The sequence below is a fragment of the Vombatus ursinus genome, unplaced genomic scaffold (genome assembly GCF_900497805.2).
Source record: "Vombatus ursinus unplaced genomic scaffold, bare-nosed wombat genome assembly UNPS02000580.1, whole genome shotgun sequence".
NCBI lineage: Eukaryota > Metazoa > Chordata > Mammalia > Diprotodontia > Vombatidae > Vombatus > Vombatus ursinus.
The window spans coordinates 26,009,326-26,036,123 of record NW_020940358.1 but is presented as its reverse complement, the minus strand read 5'-3'; the positions used below and the strand labels follow the sequence as shown (position 1 = coordinate 26,036,123).

The following is a 26,798-nucleotide window of genomic DNA, read 5'->3' as shown; positions in this document are numbered from 1 at the left end:
AAAGTACTATAGAAATGAGGACCACTGTTACTGTCTTTAAGAAGGCTGGCTCAGCTTTGGTACTGTGGCCAAAAGGAAGCCAACTACCCCACAGAACAACCACTCTCACTGCTATAGTCCTTTAAGACTGACAGAATCACTGCCCATAAGAACCCTGGGAGGCAGGCAGTACAAGTTACTATTATTCCCATTTCAAAGATTAGGAAAGTTGAGGCCCATAGAGGGGAAGTGATTTGCCCAAGGTCACAAAGTGGGGATGCAAATCAAGGTTTCCAGGCTCTATGGTCAGTATTTTCCCTACTATTCCAACCGAGGAGGTGACTGTTAGTGGACTGACTTCCTCCTTATGTTCCTCAAAACCCCCTCCCCACCAATATCTATAACCAGTCTATAGATAAAGATGCTAATACCACATCTTAGGTCATCCACAGGAGGATGGAAGAGGGGGCATCCTCTGATCTAGGAGTGGGGAAAATGTTCTAGGTGAGTAAAGGTCCCTTTCTTCATTACTGCCTGACAGGAGCAGAACAATCTTCTGAGACCTGGCCTGGCTTACAGCTCTGTTCCCTGTTCCCCTCCCCCCCCAAGTTTTCCCCATGGTGAGCTGGCATCAAGGGCTGGAATGATCTTGATTATTGCCAGACTGAAAATTCAGAAGAATGTGTTTTGAAAGCTAATCTCCAGGGTAGGTCACAATTAGCTTTTCCCTAGCTCCGGCACGACAACACCCAGATATATTTTTTCCTTTCTTGTTCTTTTTTTCCACTGTGGGTCAGTGTGGGTGCCAGGCGGCAGTAACAAGGAAGAGCTGAATTGGCCGTCCACACTTCCCGCGTGTTGTCTAGGTCCTGGGCATTATCAAGCCAGGCTTCCAGCCATCTGGCCCCAAGATTCACAGGACATGGGATTCAGAGTCACTCCCTTGGAAATTCAGCCCATAAGACAGGGTGTGGTTTCCCTGTTCTAGCAGATGGGGAAGGGAGAAGAAGTTGATCCCAGATGGAAAGCCCCTATGCCTCCTTTTCACAAATCAGCCTTTTACAGTTTGACCACAAAGCAAGCCTGAGAGGAAGTCAATGATGAAAGTGGAAGAGGGATCCAGATTGTGTTTTCTCACCTCCATATCCCCAGAAGGCCCTCCCTGCCCTCTTGGCCTGCTGAAATCCTACCCACCCTTCAAGGCCCGGCTCAGAGTTACCCTGCTCCTTAATGAGGCCTTTCTCATCCTCCCACTTGGTAAGGATAATTCCTTCCTTCTATCTCACACAGTACTTTATAGCTCAAATATAAATTCCTCTGTTTGGTTTTTAAAGCCCTTCACAAGTTGACCTCAAACTATCTTTTCAGCCTCATTATACTTCACTCTCTTTCTCAACCTGTATGGTCCATCCTGACTGGCTTTCTCTTCATTCCTTATACACAACACCCCTTCTCCCACCTCTGCATCTTTACAGTGGCTGTCCCCCACGCCTGAAACACACGCACCTCTGTCTCATCCCTCAGGAATCGTCTACATGAAGCTTTTCCTATCCCTCTGACTGCTAGTGCCCTGTTTCCCTAACTTTGTATTTATCCTGAATATATTTATTCTGTACATACTTATAAATGTACATGTCTATTCTGATAGAACATAAGCTCTTTGAGATCAGGGGATATTTCCTTCCTTAGCACCTAGCACAGAGTGTGGCACACAGCTGGTGCTTAATAAATGCTTGTTAGTTGATCTATTTTGTATTATACTTATCAGTATTATGTCATTTCTCTCCCTAATAGACTCCTTAAGAGCTGGGACAACATATGATTTATCTTCGTACCTCCCCTAGGAGGTACCACAGGAACCTGCATATAGCAGGTGCTTAATAAGTGTTTGTTATACTGAATCAACTAAACCTGCCTACAAGGCATGATCTCAGCAAAAGCCCCACTCACTGACTAGAAGTCTCATTTCTGTGTCTATAAAGCTGTCCATATGCAAGTGGTGAGCTACTCTTGCTTCAATGTGAGGAAAAATGTTTTAACAATTAGAGGTAGTGAGTTCTCTGTCACTGGAGGTGTTTAAATAGAAGCTCTGGTGGGGATGTTGCTCCTTGGGGAGATGTACCATATAGGTAGAGATACGACTAGATGACTTTTGGTATCCTTTCCATTACTATAAAGTGGCATCAAATCTGCCAGAGAGAAGACTGAAATTAGGTATAGAAGGGGCAGGATGTAGGTGGGAGGTTTTTGTTTATTTGTGTGTTTTTCAAGTTTGTAGTTTTAAGAACTAAGGACCAAAGTATTGGAGACTGGTAAACCACTGTGGACTGATCTGGGAAATACTGAATGTAGTGAGCAGGCCCAACCCTGGCTGAGGGGAAGCTCAACTACCCAGAGATCTCCCCCAGGAACAGGGGAAGGTACCACCGAGGCTGAGACAATTCTAGGCTCCTGTAGCGTAAGGTAGGGGATCTCCCTAGTGGTCAAGGCAGAGTTGCCACAACGGACTCACCTGCTTTTACGGGGTGGGGAGGAGGAAGGAAAGGACTCTGTCAAAGTGTATTACTAATTCTATTTCTACCCATGTCAATGAAGTTTTTGACAGCTAAGTATGTTTTAAACACATTCTCTTCATTCCTTTCCACATAGCTGCCACTTGAGCTCAGGGCCTTACCATCTCTCACCTGGAACACTGCAAATGGCTTAATAATTCCAACACTGCTTGGAAAATCTCCCTTCTGGAATCCATCCTCCAAACTGCTGCCACACTGACGGGCCTAAAGCACAGGTCTGACCAGGTCCCTTCCTTGTTCAAGCCAACTTCATTCCCTCCTGACTGCCTTGAAGATATGGGTTCTTGGCCATTTTTGTGGCACGGATGCCAGTGGCAGTCTGCTGAAGCCTATGGACCCCTTCTGAGAACGGTGTTTTTAAATTTTTTTTTTTAATTTTTTAGGCAATTGGGGTTAAGTGACTTGCCCAGGGTCACACAGCTAGTAAGTGTCAAGTTTTTGTTCTGAGGCCAGATTTGAACGCAGGTCCTCCTGACTTCAGGGTCGGTGCTCTATCCACTGTGCCATCTAGTTGCCCTGAGACCAGTGGTTTTAAATGCATAAAATGAAATACAGAGAATTACAAAGGAAACCAATTATATTGAAATACAATTGTATACAATTACAACAAATACAATATATACATCTATTACGTACTTCTATGTATATACACACATATGTACATATATACATGTCTATATAAACATACATATATGTATATATAGACATATATACACATACAATAGACATTTTGTTGTTCAGTTGTTTTTCAGTCATGTCTGACTCTTCGTGACCCTCTTTTTGGGATTTTGTTGGCAAAGCTACTGGAGGGGTTTGCCATTTCCTTCTCTAGCTCATTTTACAGTTGAGGAAACTGAGGCAAGGAGGGTTAAGTGACTTGCCCAGGGTCACACAGCTAGTAAGTGTCTGAGGCCAGATATGCACTCAGGAAGTTCCTGATTCCAGGTCCAGCACTATCCAGTGTGGCACCTAGCTGCCCCTGTGTGTGTATACATACATATACATATATGTATATATTATGAGTTACACGTACATTTACTAGGTGTTTCCTGACTCTGCTCTCTCCTCTTTACTCACACAGGCACAACCTTAGAATAGGCCTCATCATCTCCCACTTGCACCACTGCAGAGCCTCCTCTCTGGTCTTTCTGCCTCTGACATCTCCCTTCCCCAGTCCATCTTCCACACAGCTGCCAAGATGACTTTCCCCCAGCCCAGGTACGAGGTCCATATCGATCCTGTGCTCCAACTCCAGAAGCATTTATGTGTCTATGCCCGGCCCCTCACTACCTTCCCAGCGTTCTTGGATAGGACTCCTTTCTGCACCTCAGCCATACCGACTGACTCGCTGCTTCATCTCCCACCACCGTGCCTTTGTACCAGCCTTCCTCCATGCCTGGAATGCTCTCCCTTGTCACCTCCACTTCTTGGAATCTCAATTTCCTGCAAGACTCAGCTAAGAGTCTCCCTTTTCATGAAGTCTTTTGTGACAAGCTGCTGGTACACACCCTCTCAAAACTTGTATTCATTTTGTGCATGTTATGTACATACTTCAATATATTCAGGTTATCTCCCCTGTTAGAATGTAAGCTCCTTGAAGGCAGGGGTGGATTCATTTTTGTCTTCTTATCCCTAGGAAGCAGCACACAGTCTAGCATACAATAAGGGTTTAATAAATGCTTATCAATTGACTAATTTCAGGAGATGCTAACTTCTTTGATGACTTAGACCAGGGGTGGGGAACCGGTGGCCTTGAGACTGCATGTGGCCTTCGTGGTCCTTGGGTACATCCTTTTGGCTGAGTCCAAGTTCTACAGAACAAATCCTTTTATTAAGAGGATTGTTCTGTGAATTTCGGATTCAGTCAAAGGTTCATGCTTGAGGACCTAAAGGGCCACATGTGGCCTCGAGGCCGCAGGTTCCCCACCCGACTTAGATGGTTTCATTTTTGTCTTTGTATCATGGCACCCATGGCACCATAGAAGATATTTAATAAATGCTTACTGATTTAAACTGAATTCAGAACTAAGACTGTACTTCTGTAGTTGGTGGGAAGCACTAAACAATATGGATATTCCTCATTTTATGCAACACCCTAGGGAGGGAGGGATGAAGCAGCAGCTAGGTGTCTCAATGGAGAGAGTACTGGGCAGGAAGTTAGGAAAAGACCTGAGTTCAAATCCAACCTCAGACACTTACTAGCTGTGTGACCTTGGGCAAGTCACTTAACCCCTTTTGCCTCAGTTTCCTCCTCTGTAAAATGAGCTGGAGAAGGAAATGACAAACCATTCCAGTATCTTCGCCAAGAAAATCCCACTAAGGAGTCATGAAGAGTCAGACTCAACTGAATGACTGAATAACGCAGGGAGAGAGGGGCTCTATTTATGTGTAAGTTTTCACCTATTTGTATTTCACAGATGTTTTCTCTTTCTGGTGACCCTTTAATTGGCAGTGACTCACACAAGGTTGGCACTAGTAGGACATTAAAGATAATCCAATCCTCCATTTTACAGTCAAGGAAACTGAGGCCACAGAGGGAAGTGACTTGCTCTAAGAAGGGGCAAATGAGTACCCTGGTAACCTGAGAGGGCTGTGGGGCCAACACTCAGGTCTCTAACCACCTCTTAACATTCTCAAAACTGGACCAACCTGTCAAATATTGACATATTTGTAAACAGATTATGTACATAAGAGGTGAGATTATACAAAATTTCCCCCAAAGCAAAGAATTCTTTTAAAATGTAAATTTCTAATTGATTTGATTTATCTCTTCTTTCTATATACTCCTACAGAACATTGCATATTTATTTGTATGGATAGCTTGTCTTTCTCCTATCCTAAGGTCCTTAAGGACACAGATGCCCCTTACCTAGCTCTGCGTGTACATAGTGGGCGCTCAATAATTGTCTGCTTAATCAAATGGAGAGATGGGAGTTTTCTTAAGTGAGAACACTTCTCTAGTGTGCTGCCTGCGAGAGTTAAGGACAGCCTCATCCCCCACACTTGGGAAACTAGGAACTCGAACCTCCCGCTCATTTCCCTGGCATCAGTTAAGCCCATAACATCTGACCGCTCTGAGGCAGCATGGCATAGTGGATACAGCACTGGGCTCTCTCAGGAGTCAGGAAGACCTGAGTACGAATTGTTCTCCATACACTTGCTAGCTGCGTGACTCTAGGCTGCCACTTAACCTCTCCCAGCCTCAGTTTCTTCATCTGTGAATTGGGAATATTAATAATACCTACCTTACAAGGTTGTTGTGAGATCAGATCAGATAGAATGTGAGTAAAATGCTTGGTAAACTTTAAATTGCTAAGTATATTTAGCTATTGTTGTCGCTGTTATTATTCCTGGAAACTCACATCTGTGGCAGTGCCTATACCTTTGTAAAACCCCTTCCGATGACTGCTCCAGTGTTGCCTTTCTTTCTTAATCTCTTAGCTAAAGAGAACTGCCTGAAAAACAAAAGGTCCCCGAGGATCATTCACACAGGGAATTTTCCTAACCTTTCCGGAAACCCAGCCCTGTGCAGCTCCTTGACCAACAGGCAGATAGCTGAGTGATTCTGACACGCTCAGAATTAACCCCCGTGACAATCCCAATTGGCTATCTGGGGTGGCTTGTCCAACACTTGAACCAAAAGAATAAAAAAAAAGTGGTCCAAAAAAAAAATCACCCACATCAATTAAGGGAACAGGATAGAGCTCTAATCTTTGCTTTATCAGGTACCACTGCTCCAGCCAGACCTTAATTGGTGTGCACAGCTGTTCACCGTGCTTGAAATTGGAAAGAGGCCTTGGATTATCTTAGAAAAGAAGGCTCTAACCCAGAAGAGTAGTACAGCCGCATCACAGAGGAGCAGAAAATAGCAGATGATAAATTTTTTAGGACCACCCTCTGGTCTGCAAGTTGCACCAGACTGTGAGCTAATGGGTTCAGCTTTTTGGGACATGCATTATTGAACTGAATCTGTCTTGTGGTTTCAAAAGCATTGTCGTTTCCCCACCTCCTAGAAGGAACTCAACCCATCTTCAAAGTCAGCTCAACTGCTACAAAGCTCCGGCTTATCTGTTAGGAAGAAACACTTTAGGGCACTGATCTGAAGCCTGGGATACTGGGAACTTACAAGAGCAACAGAACCTTTGCTGGATCAAAAACCTACTGTGGTTTTTCTCCGGCTCCTTTGTCCAGATCACGCCCACAACTCCCTTCTTTTTACGAGCAGAGCCAGTTGATTCTGGACAACAGCTGCCAGGCAAAACCCACCAAGGGCCTGACCGGTGCATCGTTTCAAGCTTGACGTGTGCGTCTCACAGGGGACGAGAATCCATCCACAAGTGTAAGAGCTGACTATGTGCCAAGCATTATGCCAAGTGCTAGAGCTATAAAGGAAGGCAAAAGCCCTTGAGGAGCTTACAGCCTAATGGTGGAGACAACATGCAATCAGAATATGCAGAGTGTAAGGGACAGGAAATCTTTGAAGAAAGGCAGGAGTCTTAAAGGGGATTGGGAAAAGCTTACAGAAGCTGAAATTTTAGCAGGGAAGGGAAGGAAGCCGGGGAAATTGAGAAGAGAAGCTGAAGAAGGAGGGTATTCCAGGCATGGGGGACAGCCAGGGAAAATGCACAGGATTGGGAGAAGGTGTGTCTTGGGCAAGAAACAGCAAGATGATCAGTGTTAAAGAATCATAGATTACGTGGAGAGAAGTAAGGTGTAAGAAGGCTGGAAAGGAATGGGTTAGGAAGGGCTTTAAAAGCCCAACAGAGGATCGAACATAAACATTTATAAAGAACCTACCATGTACTTAAGAAATAAGTTGAGCTAAGTGCTTTGCAAATATCATCTCATTGCTCCTTACAACAACCTGGAGGGAGGTGCTATTACCACACTTGAAATTCTATGGTGCAATAAAGTTTCCAAAAAGCACGTGCCCCAGAACAACCTTGCGAAGGTGGGTGTCAGAAGTATTCTTTGTCCCCATTTTACAGACAGGGAAACGGAGGCCCACATGGTTGAAATGACTTGTCCGTCGTCACAAAACTAGTCAATTTCCAAACCCAGGTCTCCTAAGTATGATTCCAAGCCCCTTACTTCCTGACGCTGCCATCACCCCAGCGCATGCCCTCATTTCCTCACGCCTGCCTCGTGTCTCTCTCCACCCAGCTGTCAAAGTGATATTCCTAAAACTCAAGTCTGCCGTGTCACACCCCGCCCCCCACTTAATAAACTCTCAGAGGAGTTGTTGTGATTTGTAACCCCTACATGGCCCTGGTAGCCGTACTCTGGGGTCCACAGGGCACAAGAGGAGAGCACCTCTTCATTCACTCAGACATTTGTTAAACACTTACAACGGGCAACGTTTCTGGGGACTGAGGATAATTTGGAAGCATCCCAGGCAAAACTGTGCTCAGAAATATGAAACTCGCCCCACTGCAAATACCCATCATAACTATAGAATGTGAGTAATCTTAAACACTACTGCCTGGCAGGTCTGCACCTTGCATACCAAGGTTATCAATAACATTCTCTGGGTGCTGCCTGCTTCCTTTCTGCAAGCTCTCTTTGCTCATATAAACTCTTTTGGGAAAATCTATTCCTATGATCAGTAACACAAATTGTTATGTGAAATGAGTTGGTCTCATAGAAATCACCTCTTCTCAGCAACTAAAATACCAACTTCTGCTTTTTCTGCTATATAAAGGATCCAGAAAGGGGTGAGTTTGCATCCAGCAGCAGCTAGGTGGCACAGAGGGTAGAGTGCTGGACCTGGAGACAGAAAGATCCGAGTTCAAATTCAGCTTCAGACATGTCCTAGTAGTCTGACCCTGGGCAGGTCATTTAACCTGAGTTTGCCTCTGTTTTCTCATCTGTAAAATGGAGATAATTAACAGTACCTACTCCCAGAGTTGTTGTGGGGATCAAATGAGATAGTATTTGTAAAAACACTTAGCACAGTGTGTGACACACAGTAGGTGCTTAATAAATGCTTATTCTATTTCCTTCCATAACTAAGGAAATCCACATTTAGGGAAACAGTGTGACTGAGCAGATTTTCATTTGGATTGCCTGTCATACTTTCTACAGAGGTGCCATCTCAAGCAAGGAGGTCTTCAACAGGCTAGTTGATAACTATCAGTCAGTTTCCAAGTCTTACCTGATTAATCTCAAGCTAGTTGGCATGACCCTGTCTCCGTGGAGAGGGAAAAAGTAAGCTAAGGATGTGAAGCTAGTAGCAGCTGGTCAATGTCTGCCAGCATCGGCACCTCCCCCAGCACTGCCCCCTCCCTTCCTGGAGCCCCCCAATCCCTGGGGAATAAAGCACATTTTCATCAGGAGAGGGATGGGAGTTTATAACAAGTGGAAAATCTACCTTTCAGGCAGAGAGCTACATCTGAATCCACATCCACTTGTGAGACAAACCTCTGTCTGTCTGCCATTCAAGTGGATTTCAAACCAGATCATTCTGCCCAACTTCACTTGGGAGTGCTGTATTGCACTCAGAACTGGCCTCAGAACTCTGCCAGAGAGGATTTGCAATTTTTCTGACAAGCATAATCCTTCTAGTGTCTGGGGTCTCTTACCAAGCTCTACATCCTGATCATCTGTCAGGACAAGGATGATGTTTGGACGGATGTTCCTCCGGTCCCTCTGGAACCTCCCTTTGAGGCGCTGACTGGACAGGAAGGCTGAGCTGCTGTCCAGCAGGGAGACTACAGTCACAGTGAATAAGCTGAGGAGAAGGGTGTAGGGGGCCATTATTTCACCGATTTGGTTCCTGTGAAACCCGGGAGATTGAAGTTGCTTTCTTTATCTTCTCCTAGTTCAGATCTGTGAGAAAAGAAGAGAGAACCACATTGATATTCATGCAAAAATAAACTAAAAATAATTTTTAGGAAATCCTTTTACATGAACTGTGAAATTCTTTGAAAAGGTTAAGTAAGCCACAGCCCACCCAAGTCTCGAGTCCACAAAGGGCAGGGACAAAATGTGTTCAGTTTCCCAGGACCTCTCCTTGCTGGAGTCCAGCAATCATCTGGAGGGCATCTAATGATGCCCTAACTGTCCAACCTGAGAAGGCACTTGTCTCTACACAACTAGATTCTTGAGACATATTCTTCAAAGAATAGAAGAAAGAAAAAATGAAGGTCTTGGCATGGTTGTGATGGAAAGAACACTGGAGTTGAAGCTGGAGGAACTGTTCAAATCCAGGCTCTGACATTTGCTAGTTGGGCAACCCTGAGTAAGCCCTGACATCTGGGAGCCTCGGTTTCTGCAACGGGGATAATATAATACAGGAAGCACCTATCTCATAGGTTTGGTGAGAGTGTGCTTTGGCATGTATAACCTATATCAGATTGCTTGCTGTCTCAAGGTGGGGGGGAGGAGAAGGAGGTAGGGAGAAAAATTTGGAACTCGAAATCTTTCAAAAGATGAATGTTGAAAATTGACTTTACATGTAATTTGAAAAAGGAAAATACTATTAAACAAAAAATAAAAGGAAAATGCTACCCAAATACAGAGAGAGGGGAAAAAAAGAGTGTGCTTTGGGGACCCTAAAAGCAATAAGCAGCCTCTTCCCTCCCTTCTTTGTGAAGGGTGTGGAACACTGCATACATCATTGGACAATCAATACATGTATTGGTTGTTATGCTTAAAAAAAAAAAGAGGTAACTTTGCTTTTCTCTTTTTTTTTTATAAGGAATGTGTATTAAGGGAGGCACATATTGGGAAATGAAGGTGATATAAAAACCAAAATATAACACTTTTAAAAAAACCAAATACTATATAGGCCATTATCATAATTATGTCCACATAGTCCAACCACTGGGTTCTCCTACCTCCAAATTCAGGTCCAAAGCTCTAGCAGCAAAGGGATTATAACTGGAGAATGTCCCTGTGCTAACAGAGCCTGCTTGTTCTTTCATGTGACATTCTGCTTCTTATCAAAATGAACTTTCAAGTGTATTCCCAAGAGTAAATGTATGTTTTTGTTTTTTTTTACCTAAAGGGAATGCAGCACAGCACCCCCCCCCCCAAAAAGGGTTGAGGAGTCAAGGTTTTACAGCGGGGTCACTGTGTGACCTTGGGCAAGTGACAGCTTCTCTGCTGTCCATCTGTGAAATACCTGTCCTTACCTATCACTCACGGGGGCCCTGTAAGGATAAAAGAGAGCAAAGATATACAACTGCTTCATGCTCTCCAGAGGGAAGGCGCTCTACATAAGCCATTTTATTATTAGCAAAGCATTATAACATAGGACAGGTCTGTGAGATGTCAACATCCTTCCTGAAATGAGCATGACACACTTATGATGAGAAACAGACCTCTTTGGTATTTCAGGACAAAACCTTCTTAGCTCATCAGATCCCAAAGTATACCTTAAGCAATGCAAATCAGTTGGAATGACCTAAAGTGTCCCAGTGGCATTTGCCAGGCATGGCTTTAGGCAGGTGTGCTCCTCTCTCCTTGCTTCAATTCCTCCTTTGTAGAATGAGGAATCTGCAACAGATTCTTCCTAAGGTCCCTTCTGGCCCCAGTGCACCTAGATTCTAAGCTGGGACACACTATGGAGACTGAATTTCCTGGTGTCGGTGGCTAGTGGCATGTTCAAAGGCTGATGCAGAGAAGGGCTGAGATGAGTACTCAAAGGATAAGCCTGTCATCTGACTGATCCTGCTGGAGAGAGATGGTCCTCTTGGGAACTGATAAAAACTTCCGTTGGGATTCTTCAGGATCAATGGGATTTCCTTCCCCTAACTTTAGCCAGAGAACCAGTAGCAATGAGATAAAGATTAACAAGTGCTAATTATTACATCAGGTCAAGTGATCAATGAGTCAATTTTTGATGAATTTCCCAAATGATAACTTTTCCTGGCCAAGTGCCAGCTCACTGTAATGATGTGGTGGAAATCAATTAAAAAATGACACAAGGGAAGATGCCTACTTTTAGTGAGATTCGAAGTGGCTGAACTAAAAGGGCCTACACCAAACCCCATTCAGCAAAACCAACTGATATTCCATCCAAAAGGCGAATAGCACAGCTTTGTTCCCAGGACCACACAATCGCTCCCCTCTCTGAGTACAGTGCTGGCATTTTCTTTCAAGCCCAAGGCTTCCTATCCCAGTACAAGGCCTTTGGAAACAGCTAATTCCCAATATTTAGAGAAAAATTAGCTCCTGCATCTGTATTTAACCTGGAGAAATGTCAGGAGGGACTTGAGTTGGTATTTATGGAGTCCTTCCTTCCAAATAGATTTCGATACTTCTATGCAGAAATTCGTGATTGATTCCTAGACTGTTAGAAGGGGGAGAGCCCTTAGAACATGGAATGTCAGAGGAGGACAAGCCTTTAGAACACAGCATTATGAAGATGGAAGGGCTCTTAGAACATGGACTATTAAGAGCAGAAAGGACACTTAGAACACAGAACATCAGAGTTTAGAATGCCCTTAGAACATAGAATATCACCCTAACTGCAGGGGGAGGAGGGAGATCTGAGAACACAAAATGAGAACAGAGAAGGGGCCGGAAGGACCCTCAGAGATCAGCTTGTCTAACTGTCTGATTTTTATAGATGAAACTGAGGACAGGAAGTGGAAGTAATTTGCTAATCTAGTCCACTCAGCAGGACTAGAACCTTGACCTTCTGATTCCCAGCCCTGTCCTCTACACTGTATTGTTTTTTTTCCTTTTAGGTAGCAGAGCCCAGAAAGAACCAGAAACATTTACTAATAAATTCCCTAAAATTAAAAATGGGCAGATTAACTAGTTTTGGAAAACCCAGGCCAGCATGGGAAAGGCAGGGTAAGGGGGAAATGAGATAGAGGAGGAAGCTTCTTCCCATGAAGGCAACTTTGGCTCTGGCTATCCCCTGTCCCCAGCCTCACATGGCACTGTTTGCACCTACCACATGTTAGCAAGTACGTTTTTGAAATTTATAGCTGCCTGTGTACCTGACACATTCCCTATAAGACTAGGAGGTCTGTGAGGGTAAGGATTGCATCAGACCTAATTTCTGGAACCCGCTTGATGGCCAGAATAGTATGTGCTTGATACTCACAGGAGTGAAAGGATTTTACAGGTATTCTAGTCTACCCTCTAGCCCCACCCCCACCCCATTTTATAGATGAGGAAACTAAGGATCAAAAAGGATGAATAAGTGACTTGCCCAAGGTCATACAGATGGCGTAAATAGCAGGGCCAAAATTTGAACCCAAGGTCCTCCGACTCCAAATCCTGTGCTCTTTGCATTGCATCACATTGCCTCACTGCAAAAGCTTCAAAAATATCAATCAATTTTGTTGCTGAAGTATGAGGAGTTGATACATTGAAGAGGGCACAGGGACAGTCACAGAACCTTAATGTTGAAAAGACACATTCAGGGCTTTCAGGGGGTATAGTACAACTTCACACTCAGTGCAGGAATCCCTTCTATAGAAGCCCTGGAGAGTGGTTATCTCACATCCACTTAAACACCTCTGGTGACAGGGAGCTCACTATCTTACAAAGCTCTTCCTTCTATGGAGTTGAAATCAACACTCTAGTAGCTTCCTATTCGCCCTCACCCCCACCCCAATGTTCCCTTCTACTGCTCCAGTCAGTGCTCTGGGCATCTGATGGCACAGTGGATTGAATGCTTAGCCTGGAGCCAGGAAGACTTGAGTTCAAATCCAGCTTCAGACACTTACTAGCTGTGTGATACTGGGCAAGTCACTTAACCTCTGTCTGCCTCAGTTTTCTCAAATGTAAAATGGCAGTAATAATAGCATCTACTATGCTGGACTCTTGTGAGGATCAAATGAGATATTATTTACAAAGCATCATGTGCACAATGCCCAGCACATAGTAGGCACTATATAGATGCTTATTCCCTCGCTCCCTCCCCTCTGGAGCCATATATGTATGTGTATGTATGCATATATGTATATATGCACATATATATTCACACATATACACACACTTCCTCTTCCCAATGACAGCCCTGCAGATAACTAAAGCTAATGCCCTGTCCCCTCCTTTTCACCCCATCTTTTCTACTCTGTTCATTTTACTGATCCTCGCATCATATGGGCATAAGTCCCTCATCATCCTGGCCTGGTTAACATCCTTTCTTAAAAAGTGGTATCCAGAACTGAACGCAGCCCTGAGGATGTGGGTTGATGGATACATGCCCCTCCCTTAGTCTGGATACTAGACTTCTGAGGCTGCATTCGGCCTTTGGTACTTTGCATCTTGGGGGGCACAGGGGTATTTCTAGGGCAGGGTTTCTTAACCTTGCATCTATGGACTTGGCTTTTTTTTTTTTAAACATTCTGATAACTGCATTCCAGTCTAACTGGTTTCCTTTGTAATTCTATGCATTTTATTTTACACATTTAAAAACATTCTGAGGAATCCCTAGGCTTTGCCAGATTGCCAAAGGGGACCCATGATGCAAAGGTTAAGAATCACTGATCCAAGGAAATCTTGGTGGTGGTGGTGGTGGTCCTGGACATCACTAGGCAATGCCTTGACTTGCAAGTGAATTGGATTTAAGTGAGGCAGAGTTGCACAGTCCAAAGCAATCAGGCACAATCAAAGTGGCTCACAGAAACCACGATCCCAACATAGATCCCAGCCCCAACATGGATCCCAACATGGATCCCAGCCCCAACATGGATCCCAACCCCAACATGGATCCCAGCCCCAACATGGATCCCAACCCCAACATGGATCCCAGCCCCAACATGGATCCCAACCCCAACATGGATCCCAGCCCCAACATGGATCCCAATCCCAACAGGGATCCCAGCCCCAACATGGATCCCAATCCCAACATGGATCCCAACCCCAACATGGATCCCAGCCCCAACATGGATCCCAACAGGGATATTGCCTTGAAGGAGTTCCCCAGAGCAAGAAAAGATGGGGTGGGTGAGGCAGGGGGAGTGGGGTATTCAGCCATTCTTACATGGAATAACCTACTCGAGTAGAATGTCAGCTACTTGGGGGGCAGGCACTGCTTTGCTTTTGTCTTTGTAGCCCCAAGGCTTACCATAGTGAATGATTATAAGCACTTACGTGCTTGTTGGCTGATTATGATGACAGATTATCAGAAAATATCACAGTTAGAGAAAGATTTTAGAGATTACCCAAGCCCTACCGCTTCCTCTTACATAGGAGGTAACTGAGGCCCAGAGAGGAAGAGTAATGTCCCCACAGTCAGCTAAAGTGAGAGCCAGGACCAGAACCAGATCCAGGTGAGAACTCAGGCCTTGGAGGGTCAGACAGGATTTTAGACGAGCAGAGGGTAGGGTATTTCAGGTAAGAGAAACAGCTTGAGTGAGCGAACAGGGAGAGGCAGAGGAGGAAGGGGGATGTGCGATCTGAAACCTCTCACATCCAGAATCCTGTCTAGACTCAGGATGACACATAGGCATCTGTCAGGCCTTTCTACTTCCCGGATCCTCCCTTTGCTGTAGGCAGTCGCTCTCCCTAGGGCAGGGCCGTGACTTCCCAGGCCCTGGACTGCAGCGGAGGAGAATTTAAAAAAAAAAAAACAATCCAAAAAACCAAAACCCAACCAGAAACAAAGGGACAGAAGAACTGTAGCCCTGTACAAATAGCCTTCTCCCATCTCCTACCCACCCAGACTTGGCACAGACGCTAAATGTTCACCCCCAAAGTGAGGGGCATCAGTAGTGGCCCCCCTGCACCGATCCTCTATCCCTGTGTAGCCAGATCACTGAGGCAGTACCACATCACATCAGTGAAACAAACTCTGCACTCACTCATTCATTCAACAAACATCTATCTATAGGGCATCTACTATGTGCAAAATATCATGCTTGGTCACATAGTAAGCTGGCATCAAACGGCATCAGATATCTGGGAATACAGGTGCATCTAGGTGGCGAAGTAGATAGAGCACCGGCCCTGGAGTCAGGAGGACCTGAGTTCAATTTTGGCCTCAGACACATAACACTTACTAGTTGTATGACTCCGGGCAAGTCACTTAACCCCATTGCCTAGCCAACTCTCCCCCCCCGCCCCGAAAAAAAACCCAAAAACCCAGATATTGGGGATATAAAGGCAACAAGATATGAACATAGAAAAATAACATGAATAAAAGTATTTTCATGAACAATTACTGATCTGTGTTGGTAGAGGGAGTTTCCTCTGTGGGAGTTCTTTGTGGTAATGAAATCATAGGTCTAGACTTCTCCATCCCCCTCCCCCCAAAAAAGTATTATCAGATTCAATAAGGGAAAAACAATTTCTAGCTTGGGAGGATTAGATGGGGCAGGGTGGAGGGAATCTGTGGACTTGGCTTTTTTTTTTTTTAACATCCTAATAACTGTATCTCACTCTAACTGGCTTCCTTCATAATCCTATGCATCTTATTTTATACATTTAAAAACAATCTGAGAAAGGGTCCCTAGGCTTCAGCAGACTGTCCGATTTAGAACTGAAAGGCACATTAAAGGTCACCAAATCCAACCCTTACATTGTACCTATAAGGAAACTGAGGCAGAGAGAGGTTAAGTGATTTGTCCAAGGTCACACAGCTACTAAGTGTCTGAGGCAGAATTTGAACCCAGGTCTTTCTGACTGGGAAGGGCTGGGGCCCTGTCTATGATACCAGATAGGGGAGAGACTGGATGGATATAATATCAACAGGGGGAGACGGAGAGGGTATTTTAAGTGAGAAACAAGACCCAAGACGGGAGGGGGGGAGAGTGATCGGTCAGGGTAAAGGTGCAGGGGGGCATTAACTCAAGATTGCAAGGGGGATAGTCAAGACTAGGACCCCAGGGCTAAGGGGGTATAAATAAGAAAAGAGTTTAAGCGCACATCTGTTGAACCAGCAGATGAGTCATACCCAGGGGAAGCAGAGATGATCACAAACGCCGCCTTCTATCTGTAGAATACCGCACAGTTACGAAGCATTTCTAACACCTGTGATCTCATGAGACAGAGGTGGGAGGTGGAGAGGGGGAGGGAAATCATCATCCCATTTTACAGGTGGGGAAACATACTTAAACAGATGAAGTCCTCGGCGGGGAAAAGGTCAGGTTGGCAAGATTCGCAGGGGCCAGGCGCAGGTTACTAGGTTACTCTGCCCTCGGGAGGCCTGGCCAGTCAGAGCTTGGCCAAGAGGGAGAAGACGTCCCTTCTGAAACAGTGGGCAGGCTTGCTCCGAGAGGACTGCCATGTGGACGGCCACAGAGGGCCACAGCAGCATTTGGGAAGGTTTGCACAAGGATTCTCTGCTTTTTGAGGCCCTTTTAAGAAAATGCCAGTTAGTGCTGGGTGTCCAGGCTTGCCTTGCTTATCTCTCACCCAGAGTTTCCTTCTCCCCTACTGGGGTAGCTAACCCTTATATCTACTCTGTCTCAAGGGATTTCAAGATGGAAGTGGCTTTCGAGACCCCCTAGGCCAGATATTCCTAACCTTTTTGTGTGTCATGGTCCCCTTTGTCACTATGGTGAAGCCCATGGACCCCTTCTCAGAATTATTTTTTATAATTCATAATTAAAGGCAATGCTAAATTTCATTTGAAGGTTAGTGAAAATAAAGATGCATTTTTCTTTCCCATATAAGTTCACAGACCTGAAGACCCCAAGTTAAGAACTCCTGCTCTAGGCCCCTCCCTCCTATCTTATAGATAAGGAAACTGAAGCCTAGAGAGCTATAAATGACCTGCCCAAGGTCATGCATATAGTAAGCATTGGGGCTTAAATACAAACTTAGGTTTTCTGAAGCTGCTAGCCAGTGACCAGAAAAACCTGGGAATAAGGAACTCCTGGGTTCCATGCCCAGGAACATTGTCACAGACACGCCACCTGCTCAGAGACAAACATTCCATTTCTCTATTCAGAAATTCAGATAAAATGACAGAGGATGCTAGACTCGTCAGTGGATAGCTGGGTTCTCATGCCGATTCCAATGTTAACTGTCTCTGTAATCTTTATCAAGTCCCTCAACGAACCTGGGCTTGTTGGCTCACCTGTAAAAACGGAAAGGTACTAGATCTAAGAAATCTTTAAACTCTAAAGTATACAATTCTGAGGAGATTCCTCCCAGTATCCTATGCCTCCATGCCAGACAATTCAAAGAAACAAGATTCAAAGCAGACGCAGGGAACCTGGAACAGCAGAATCAACCCTGAGTCTGGAGTTAAAGGATGTGGGCATGAATCCAGGCTTTGCCTGTGTGATCTTGGGCAAGTCACCTTCCCTTCTGGGGACTTCCTTCACTATGAGTGGGTTAGTGTAGATCCTCTCTAAGGTTCTTTCCAACTCCAAATCCTATAATCTTGTTTGGCAAAACGGGGGTGGGGGCAGGTTTTGTAAGTCTTTTTCAGTCTGCCCACCACCAAGCCCCACCATGGCTTGTGTGGGCCTCTAAGGGTGACTGAATCACACTCTGACCTGCACGGCCTGGATCACACCCATTACACGGGCACAGGGATGGAGCTGGAAAGTCACCACCCTCCCCAGCACTGGCCAGAGTACTCCGGGTAGGGGGAAAAGGAAACAGCAAAGTTCAAGAGACAAGTTAGGTCTTGGCATTCAGGGCATAGTTACTAACCCTCTCATCCACTTCTGCAATCAGCATATGTCTACTCATTTAAACAGGAAGGGACAAATACACAAACACAATACCCCACTGGTGAGATTTCAGGGGGGCATGGCTTATCTCTATCCCCTAAACATTCATCAGCTGACGCCTGACATTTCAACATCAGAACATCTCCTCCTCCATCTAAGGCTTCGATCCTTGCCAAAAATGCAAAGTCTCCTGGGAAGGGGGAGGCGGGGAGGGTCCTGTGTTATGAGTCACTGACACTACAGTGCAAATGAAGGATTTGAAAGTTGTCTTTTAAAGGATGGGGAGGAAGAGAGGGAGCAGAAGGGCAGTTTGGGGGTTCCTAAGATAAATTCTCCTCTTTCCTGGCCTTGCATCAAAGAGTGCCTGAAAGGTTAAGAACACTTCATGATGATTAATAATAATTACAACAACATGTATGTAGCACTTACTTTGTGCCAGGCACTGCGCTAAGCACCTTTCAGTTATTATCTCATTTAATCCTCACAACAACCCTGGGGAGGTGGAGAGTCAGGCACTACTATTATTCCCATTTTTTGTTCACATGGACTATCTGTGCCTGACCTGGGGTAGAGCCTTCAGGGTTCATCTTGGTCTGATCAACCACAGACGGCCACACTGTACCCTGACCCCAACACAGCGATGTCATTTTGGTCCTCTTCAAGCACGAAAGACAGCCACCACCATATTATTCCCATTTTACAGATGAGGAAATGGAGATAAATTAAAGTTAAGTGACTTGCACAAGGTCACACAGCTAGTATGTGTAAGGCTGAACTTGAACTCAAGTCTTTCTGATTTTAGGCCCAGCATTCTACCCACTGCTCTCCCTAGCTGCTTCCAGGCTCCATCTTTAACTCACATCAGCTTGTTCTCCTGACAGGGAATCATGGAGTACCAGCAGCTAGAAAGGATTACAGCAAAGTACAGCAGAAAGACCTCTGAAACTGGAGCCAGGTGGCCTGAGGGCTTAAATTCTGATTGCATGACCTTGAGCAAGTCATTTTCCTCACCTGTAAATGGAGAAGATGGTACTTGGATCACTCTCTCCACAGCTCTGTGTTGCCGTAAAAAGTACTTTGTAAACTTTAAGTATTCAATGAGGGACAGTAGAAAGAACACAGGTGTTGACGTCAGAGGTTGTTGTTGAATTGTTTTCAGCCATGTCTGACTCTCCGTGACCCTATTTGGTGTTTTCTTGGCAAAGAGACTGATGTGGTTTGTCATTTCCTTCTCCAGCTCATTTTACAGATGACGAACTGAGGCAAACAGTGACTTGCCCAGGGTCATACAGCTAGTGTCTGAGGTTGAATTTGAACTCAGAAGATTAGTCTTCCTGATTCCAAGCTCAGTGCTCTATCCATTGTGCCACTAGGTTCAAATCCTAGGTTCAAAACTTTTGACTCTTACTATTTGTGTGACACTGGGCAAGTCACTCTATTTCCTTAAGCCTCAGTTTCCCCATCTGTAAAAATAATGGGACTGGACTAGATGGCGTTTGAGGTCCTTTCTGGCTCTAGAGATCTGATTATATATAGAACACATTATGTAAAGAACAAAGAACAGCCCTAGGAAGTAGGTGCTACTATTTTTCCCCTTTTACAGTTGAATCTGAGACCGACAGAGGTTAAGTGATTTGCCTAGATCAAAAGTGAATGAGGCCAGATTTGAACTCAGGTCTTCTTAATCACAGACCTAGTGTTCTACCCACTACGCCACCTAACTGCTTCATAGACATTTCAGTATAAATATAAAAATTTAAATGTACAAAGAACAGAAAAAAGGACTGTACGTGAAACTGAATTTCTGTTATAAATTTAACTGGTAATGACAAAACTGTCCTGCTCATCACATCCTCGTCTAAACTTGGCCAAGTGTCTTGTCTCGGGTAGGCACTGCCCAATCTGGAATTTCATTGCTAAGAAGAAGTCCCACCTCTTGCAGGAACTGTCTGGATTTATCTCTCTCTCCCTCTCTTTTTTTTTTTTGCTTAGGCAGTTAGGGTTAAGTGACTTGCCCAGGGTCACACAGCTAGTAAGTGTCAAGTGTTTGGTCTGAGGCCGGATTTGAACTTGGGTCCTCCTGACTCCAGGGCTCTATCCACTGCGCCACCTAGCTGCCCCCTGGCTTTATCTCCTGTTGTGGTTCTGTCAGTGGCTGCCCCGATGCTAGTCTAGCTCTGTCTCCCATTGCATGGATACGGGGTTCCTGGGTCATCCTGCACCGGGCGCCGCTCTAGCCCTGTCTCCTGCGTTGGATGGGGCGCCTGGGTTGCCTTGCTCTGGGTCTGGGTGCTGGACTGATGTCTTCTCCTGACACAGACTCATTTGGGTCATCCAGTGTTGGGCTTTTATGTTGGTCTGGCCCTGTCTCTTGCTAGAAAATGACTTGCTCAAAGTCACTTATGAAATTAGTCAAGGATGGATGGATTTTCAAAAGATTTTTCCCAGGAGCCTCTGGGTATTTGGATGGCAAGGCCCTTGGTAGTCTAGAAGTGCTGGGTTCTTTCCTAGATGGCATAAATCTATGCCTATAGGCAGGGCAGGTGATAAGTGGGCACGAGTGGTCGTGTTCCTGGGCCTAGCACAGCCCTTGCACTTGTAAAATTGTCATGGCTGCTTTGGGAGACACTGACCTACAATGGCTTACTTTAAAAATTCTATACCTGGAAGGGATACTCTCCACCTAATCTCCTTATGAGTTTATCTGCAGGAAAAGCACCCAAAGGATTCTGAGTTTTGAAGATGTCTGCAATGTAGTCTGCTCTCTTTCCCTTGAAAATTACACTTAGCTAATCCAATGCCTAGGCATAAAGTCACTCAACAGTCCCTGCAAGCTCTGGGGGAAGGAGGTGGGGAGAATGAAATTACAAATAGAAATGTCCACCTCTGCTCCTTGTGCCTGGTGTCACGCTTCACCAGCCAACCCACTTGTGGACAAAAGCGGCCCCCGGAGCCCTGGAACAAAGTCGTGGCTCCCCAGGGCCTCTCTGTGGCCAAAAGCCATCCATTTGGACCTGGGCAGAATCACTGTTCTCTTCTAATTGCGGAGCTTCACAGTGCCACTGCCCTTTCTAGGCTGCTGCTGGCAGGGAGGGAAGGAACATTGAGACAGAGAAGTCAGGACACCTCAGTCTTGATGGCAGATCTTGCTAGGTGTGTGATCTGGCCTAAGGCACCTAACCTCTCCAGGTCATTTTCTCATGTGCAATAACAACAAAAACAATACCAACAACAGGAAAATAATAGTAAGAGTAACAATAACAGAACACAAAGCTTTCAAGGTGGAGACACCCAGAAGGGGAGATAAAAACCCTGAGGGCACAGGATGAGGCACGCAGCATCCCTACTGTCCTGTCTGTTGCCAATGATCACGATTATATGGGTGTCTTGAAAATACTGGTGCAATTCAAAGCGATAAAAGCTAAAAATTGCAGTAAGACTTTGGGGATACTGTATGTGCAAGGCAAGGTGATGCAGTTGTACTGAGGAGACATTCAGAGAGTCTGATAAGGAGAAGCAAGCACTCTAACACATTTATTCAACTGCAAAAAGCAATTCATTTGTCCACCTGTGCAACAGTTCATAGAACACCAAATGCAAAGGAGTAAAGGCAGGATAGAAACTTGTCCCAGGACCATTGTTATCTGAGCCTATTTGCTGACATGTACTTTGTAATCCAGGGACACCAGCCTCCTGGGCTGTTCCATGAACAGGACACTCCATCTCTCGGTTCTGGGCATTTTTTCTGCTGGTTCCCATGCCTAGAATACCATCCTTCACCAGCTCCACCTACTGACCTCCCTGGCTTCCTCTAAATCCCAGCTAAAATCCCATCTTTTCCTGGAAGCCTTCCCCAATCCCTCTTAACTCCAGTGCCTTCCTTCTGTTAATTATATCCTATTTATCTTGTATAAAGCTTGCTTTGTATAAATTTGTATACTGTCTCTTCCATTAGACTATGTTCCCCGAGGGCAGGGACAGTCTTTTGCCTCTATTTTTGTATCCCCAGCATTTAACACAGTTCTTGGCACACAACAGGTGCTTAATAAATGTTTATTGATGGACTGAACCTGATAGCAAAAGATAAGAACAAGACAACAATTATTACTGCCAAAACTCCCTTTCCCATATAAACTAATATGACAAATCCCCATGTTACAAATATAGACCTCCACTCTCCATTCTCCTTGAGAATTCAATATATAAACTGCAGTGGAACCTTTCTAGCCTTGGTAAACGGTACTGACTTTCATTCATATCACGATCCAGCCCAACTAGTGTTCTCTCTGTTCCTTACACACAACATCCATCTCTTGCTTCTGTGTCTTTGCACTAGCTACATGGCCTCAAAACTAGAACACACTTTCTCTCCCCACTTCTGCTGCTCAGAAACCCCACTTTTCTCAAGGGCTCAAATCAAGTACCGCCTTCTATGTGAAACCTTTCCTCACCGATCTCCTTAGCTGCTAGAGCTTTCTCACCCAAATCACTTTGTAACTGTTTAGTATATTGTGACAGTCCAGGTGTTTTCAGTCATGTCTGATTCTTTGTGACCCCATTTGGGGTTTTCGTGGCAGAGATAATGGAGCAGTTTGCCATTTCCTTCTCCAGCTCATTTTACCGACAAGGAAACTGAGGCAAACGGGATTAAGTGACTTCCCCAGGGTCACACAGCTAGTAAATGTCTGAGGCCGGATTTGAACTCAGGAATACGAGTCTTCTTGACTCCAGGCCCAGCACTCTATCCAGTGAGCCACCAAAATGCCTCATTTTTTTGTATATACCTATATACATGTGTATACACACTCATGTACGCCACCTAGCTGCCTCATTTTTTGTATATATGTATGCACACACATATTTTTATATACACATATGCCATCTAGCTGCCCCGTTTCTTATACATATCTACATATCTATCTGTATCTACATCTATATCAGCTAAGTGGCGCAGTGGATAGAGTGCTCGGCATAGAGACAAGAAGACTCATCTTCCTGAGTTCAAATTCAGCCTCAAACACTTACTAGCTTTGTGACCCTGGGCAAATCATTTAACCCATTTCCCTCAGTTTCCTCATTTGCAAAATGAGCTAGAGAAGGAAATGGCAAACCACAGTAGCTGTTTCCCTTTTGTTCTGGTGTCTGGTACCTAATACTTCCTTGATAAATGTTTGTTGACTACCACAGACAAAACTGTTTCCCACCATCACCTAGATATTACTTTAACCCATAAAAACTTAAGAACAAGCTACATAATAGATGTTGTGATACTAAATACTTATAATCACTAAACTACATGGTATGGAAAGCTCTCAAAACATAGAGACCTAAGAGATGAAATCCAAGCCATGTGAGGATAAGATGAAGTACATACCATCCCCATCCTCTGTTACTGGAGTTTTTCTGAAGAGGTTTACAGTAAGTCTTCAGAGGATGAATTCATGAACCAATACTTTTATATGACTACAAAAAACCCAGTTATTTTATATACCTGTGCAACAGTCTGACCATTTTTAAAAAATATATCAGAACAGTAACTTGCCTCTAGACCACTTCTATTTGAACTCTATTGAACATAATGAGAACAGGAAAACAAAGAAAATGATCTGACTCCTCTTTTTGTCCGGACCTGTGATTTTGTTGGTACAGGGAATGGAAAGTGTGGAAATCACTCCCCATCCCTACTCCCTAAAGTGATGCATACTGGCCACTTAACTGTGACTTTGAGAGTTAGTTGCATGGAGAGATTTAGTGACTTGCTCATGGTCACAGATCTAGTTTGTGACAGAGGTAGGTCTTGAACCCAGACCTTCTTGCCTTCATATCGATTATATTACACTGTGCCTCAGTGTTGTTACATACATTACATTACTACATGTTTGTAAGGTGCTTTACATACATGATCTCATTTGAGCCATATGGCAACTCTGTAAGGTAGGTATTATCCTCATTTTATAGATAAGGAAACTGAGGCTGAAAGACAGTAAGCGACTTGCTAAGTCATGCAATTATTTAAGTGTCAAAAGTGGAATTTGAACCCAGTACTTTCTGATTTCTATCCTTTAGGCCAGTAGTTTTCAAACTTTTTGGTCTTTGGATTTCCTTTTACTCTTAAAAATTATTGATGATCCCAAAGAACTTTTGTATATGTAAGTTACATCTATTGATGTTTACCATATTAGAAGTTTAAAAATGTCTTAGTGGTACTGTGAAAATAGTTATGATCTCAACAAATAGTTTTGACCAGATGCCAGGGGTCTGTGAACCACACTTTGAGAAGGGATACTCCATGCGTTTGTGGTGAAATCTAATTAGCAGCTAGGAGGCTCAGTGGATAGAGAACACTGGGCCTGGAATCAGGAAGACTCATCCTTCATAAGTTCAAATCTTGCCTCAGATACTAAATAATTGTGTGACTCTGGGCAAGTCACTTAACCCTGTTTGCCTCAGTTTCCTCATCCATAAAATGAGCTGGAGTAGACAATGGCAAACCACTCCAGTATCTTTGCCATGAAAACCCCAAATGGGGTCATAAAGAGATAGACATGACTGAAAAACAACTGAATTGAACAACTCCAAGAGAATGAAGGATTTGACAATTTCACAAAAGGTCCCTTGTTTCAGCTCTCACATTCTCTTCCACAGAGAGAGTCAAGGGACTTGAGTTCTACCCTCAATTCTATGACTTTCTAGCTGTGTGTGAGCTCTTAAGCCCTCTGAACCTCAGTTTCCTCATCTATTGAATAAGGGGAATAGATTAAACAGTGCTTAGATCCCTTCTTCCAGCTCCATCCCTTTCAGTCCTACCATTCCACAGTCTTCTAAGTGAGTGATGGATATTTCTGTCCCAGGGTTTCATTCCTTCCTGGAAGGTACCGAGTGCAGGTGTGTGTTTATCCACGTGAAATGAATGTTTACACTTAGAGAAATTACCATTACCCTCCACGAGGAATATAAAAAAGAATTTATGATGACCAGCTTCCTTTCTACCTCAGTAATTACTTTTGACTTAGGCTCCCCCTCCCCCCCTTTCACAGATGTATAAACAACTTCTACATGTTACATCCCTGTTATTAGTAGGTGAAGAGCTCCTTATTAGCACTCCCTGGAGACGGCTCGAAGCTCACAATTATTTGGGAAACATGTACTGGTAGCTGGGTGAGAGCATTGAAGCAATTTTACCAAATAACCAGCTAAATTTAGAAATGTGAGTCAAGAGAATTAGAATGACAGGTCCATTCCTAACCCGGTGTTTGCTGTGAAATCTAATTAGCAGCTCGAAATAGACTGTAAAGTGGTAGAAGAAGCTCCTGCTGCCTGATAGGTCAGAAGTAGTCCTAGAGCCGGGACCAATTTTCCATTGAGTGTCACGATGAAAACCTCTCCGCTATTAGGAATTCACTGCATCACCAGATACGCTAATGGCTTCGTTGGAAGGAGAAAGAGAAGTGAAAGCTAAGACCATGACAGTTGGGCCAAGCAGAGTAAGCCAGGGAGGGGGGAATGGGCACGATCTGGGGACACCCATTCCATTGGATGGAACCCTGCCTCATGAACAGGCTCGATAATCCGAACTGGTGACAGAGAGCAAATCACATCTTTCAGATGAGGATACTGAGACATAAAAGGACCATAGCTGGTGTTTTGGCTCAGCACCACTGAGAGATACAGTACTTGGGCACACTGGTGGGGGCTCTCCCCTAGGGATCACTGACTCTAAAAAGCACAGGCTGCAGAGCTTAAGGAGGACTGGAGGGATTATTTGAGCCTTGCAGGGGTGTAGAGCCACCTGCAATGACAAGGACAGGCAGATTCTAACACCTGGAGACCCATGGTTTAATAAGCTGTTTAATGTTTAATAGTTATTTTAATCATGTCTGACTCTTCAAGACCCCATTTGAGATTTTCTTGGCAAAGATACTGGAACAGTTTTGCCATTGCCTTCTCCAGCTCATTTTACAGAGGAGGAAACTGAGGCAAATAGGGTTAAGTGACTTGCCCAGGGTAACACAGCTAGGAAGTGTCTGAGGCCAGATTTGAACCCAGAAAGATTAGTCTTCCCAACTCCAGGATTGGCATTCAATCCACTGTGCCACCTGGCGTGAAATCCCTTTGGTGGCACAGTACAGTGGAAAGAGCACTAGATCTAGAGGCCGAATCAGTCCTGGAGAAGTAAAGGAGGAAGGAAACAAGCATTTATTAAGCACCTACATGTGCCAGGTACTTTACAATTATCTCGCTTGATATTCACAACAATTCTGGAAGGTAGGCTCTATTTTACCCCATTTTATAGTTGAGGAAACTGAGACAGAGGTTAAATGACTTGCACAGAGTCAAACAACCAGTGAGTATCTGAGGCCAAATTTGAACTCAGGTTTTTCTGATTTCAGGCCCAGTGCTCTATCCATTGAACCCCCTAACTGCTACCTCAATCAATCAATCAATAAACATTTACTAAGCACCTACTATGCGTCAAGCACTGTGCTAAGTGCTGGGGATATAAGAGGCAAAAGACAGTCTCTGCTCTTAGGGAACTTAAATCTACGTGTGTGTGCGCGCGCGCGCGTGCGCCATGTTGGGCCTCAAGCTCCTAGGGATACTTTAAAAGTCCCTGGGGGGGGCAGTGCAGCTAGGTAACGCAGTGGATAGAGCT

At 44.5% G+C, this 26,798-nt stretch overlaps 1 protein-coding gene across 2 annotated transcripts in view; it reads right to left on the bottom strand.

The window, feature by feature from the left end:
* Positions 1-26,798, bottom strand: part of SULF2 (sulfatase 2) — a 144,412-nt gene that overhangs the window by 105,488 nt on the left and 12,126 nt on the right. For both annotated transcript variants that reach the window (XM_027851385.1, XM_027851384.1), the window contains exon 2: positions 9,134-9,380. In XM_027851385.1, the coding sequence (XP_027707186.1) occupies positions 9,134-9,308 (175 nt within the window). In that variant the 5' untranslated portion in view covers positions 9,309-9,380. The remainder of the gene's footprint in view (positions 1-9,133; positions 9,381-26,798) is intronic.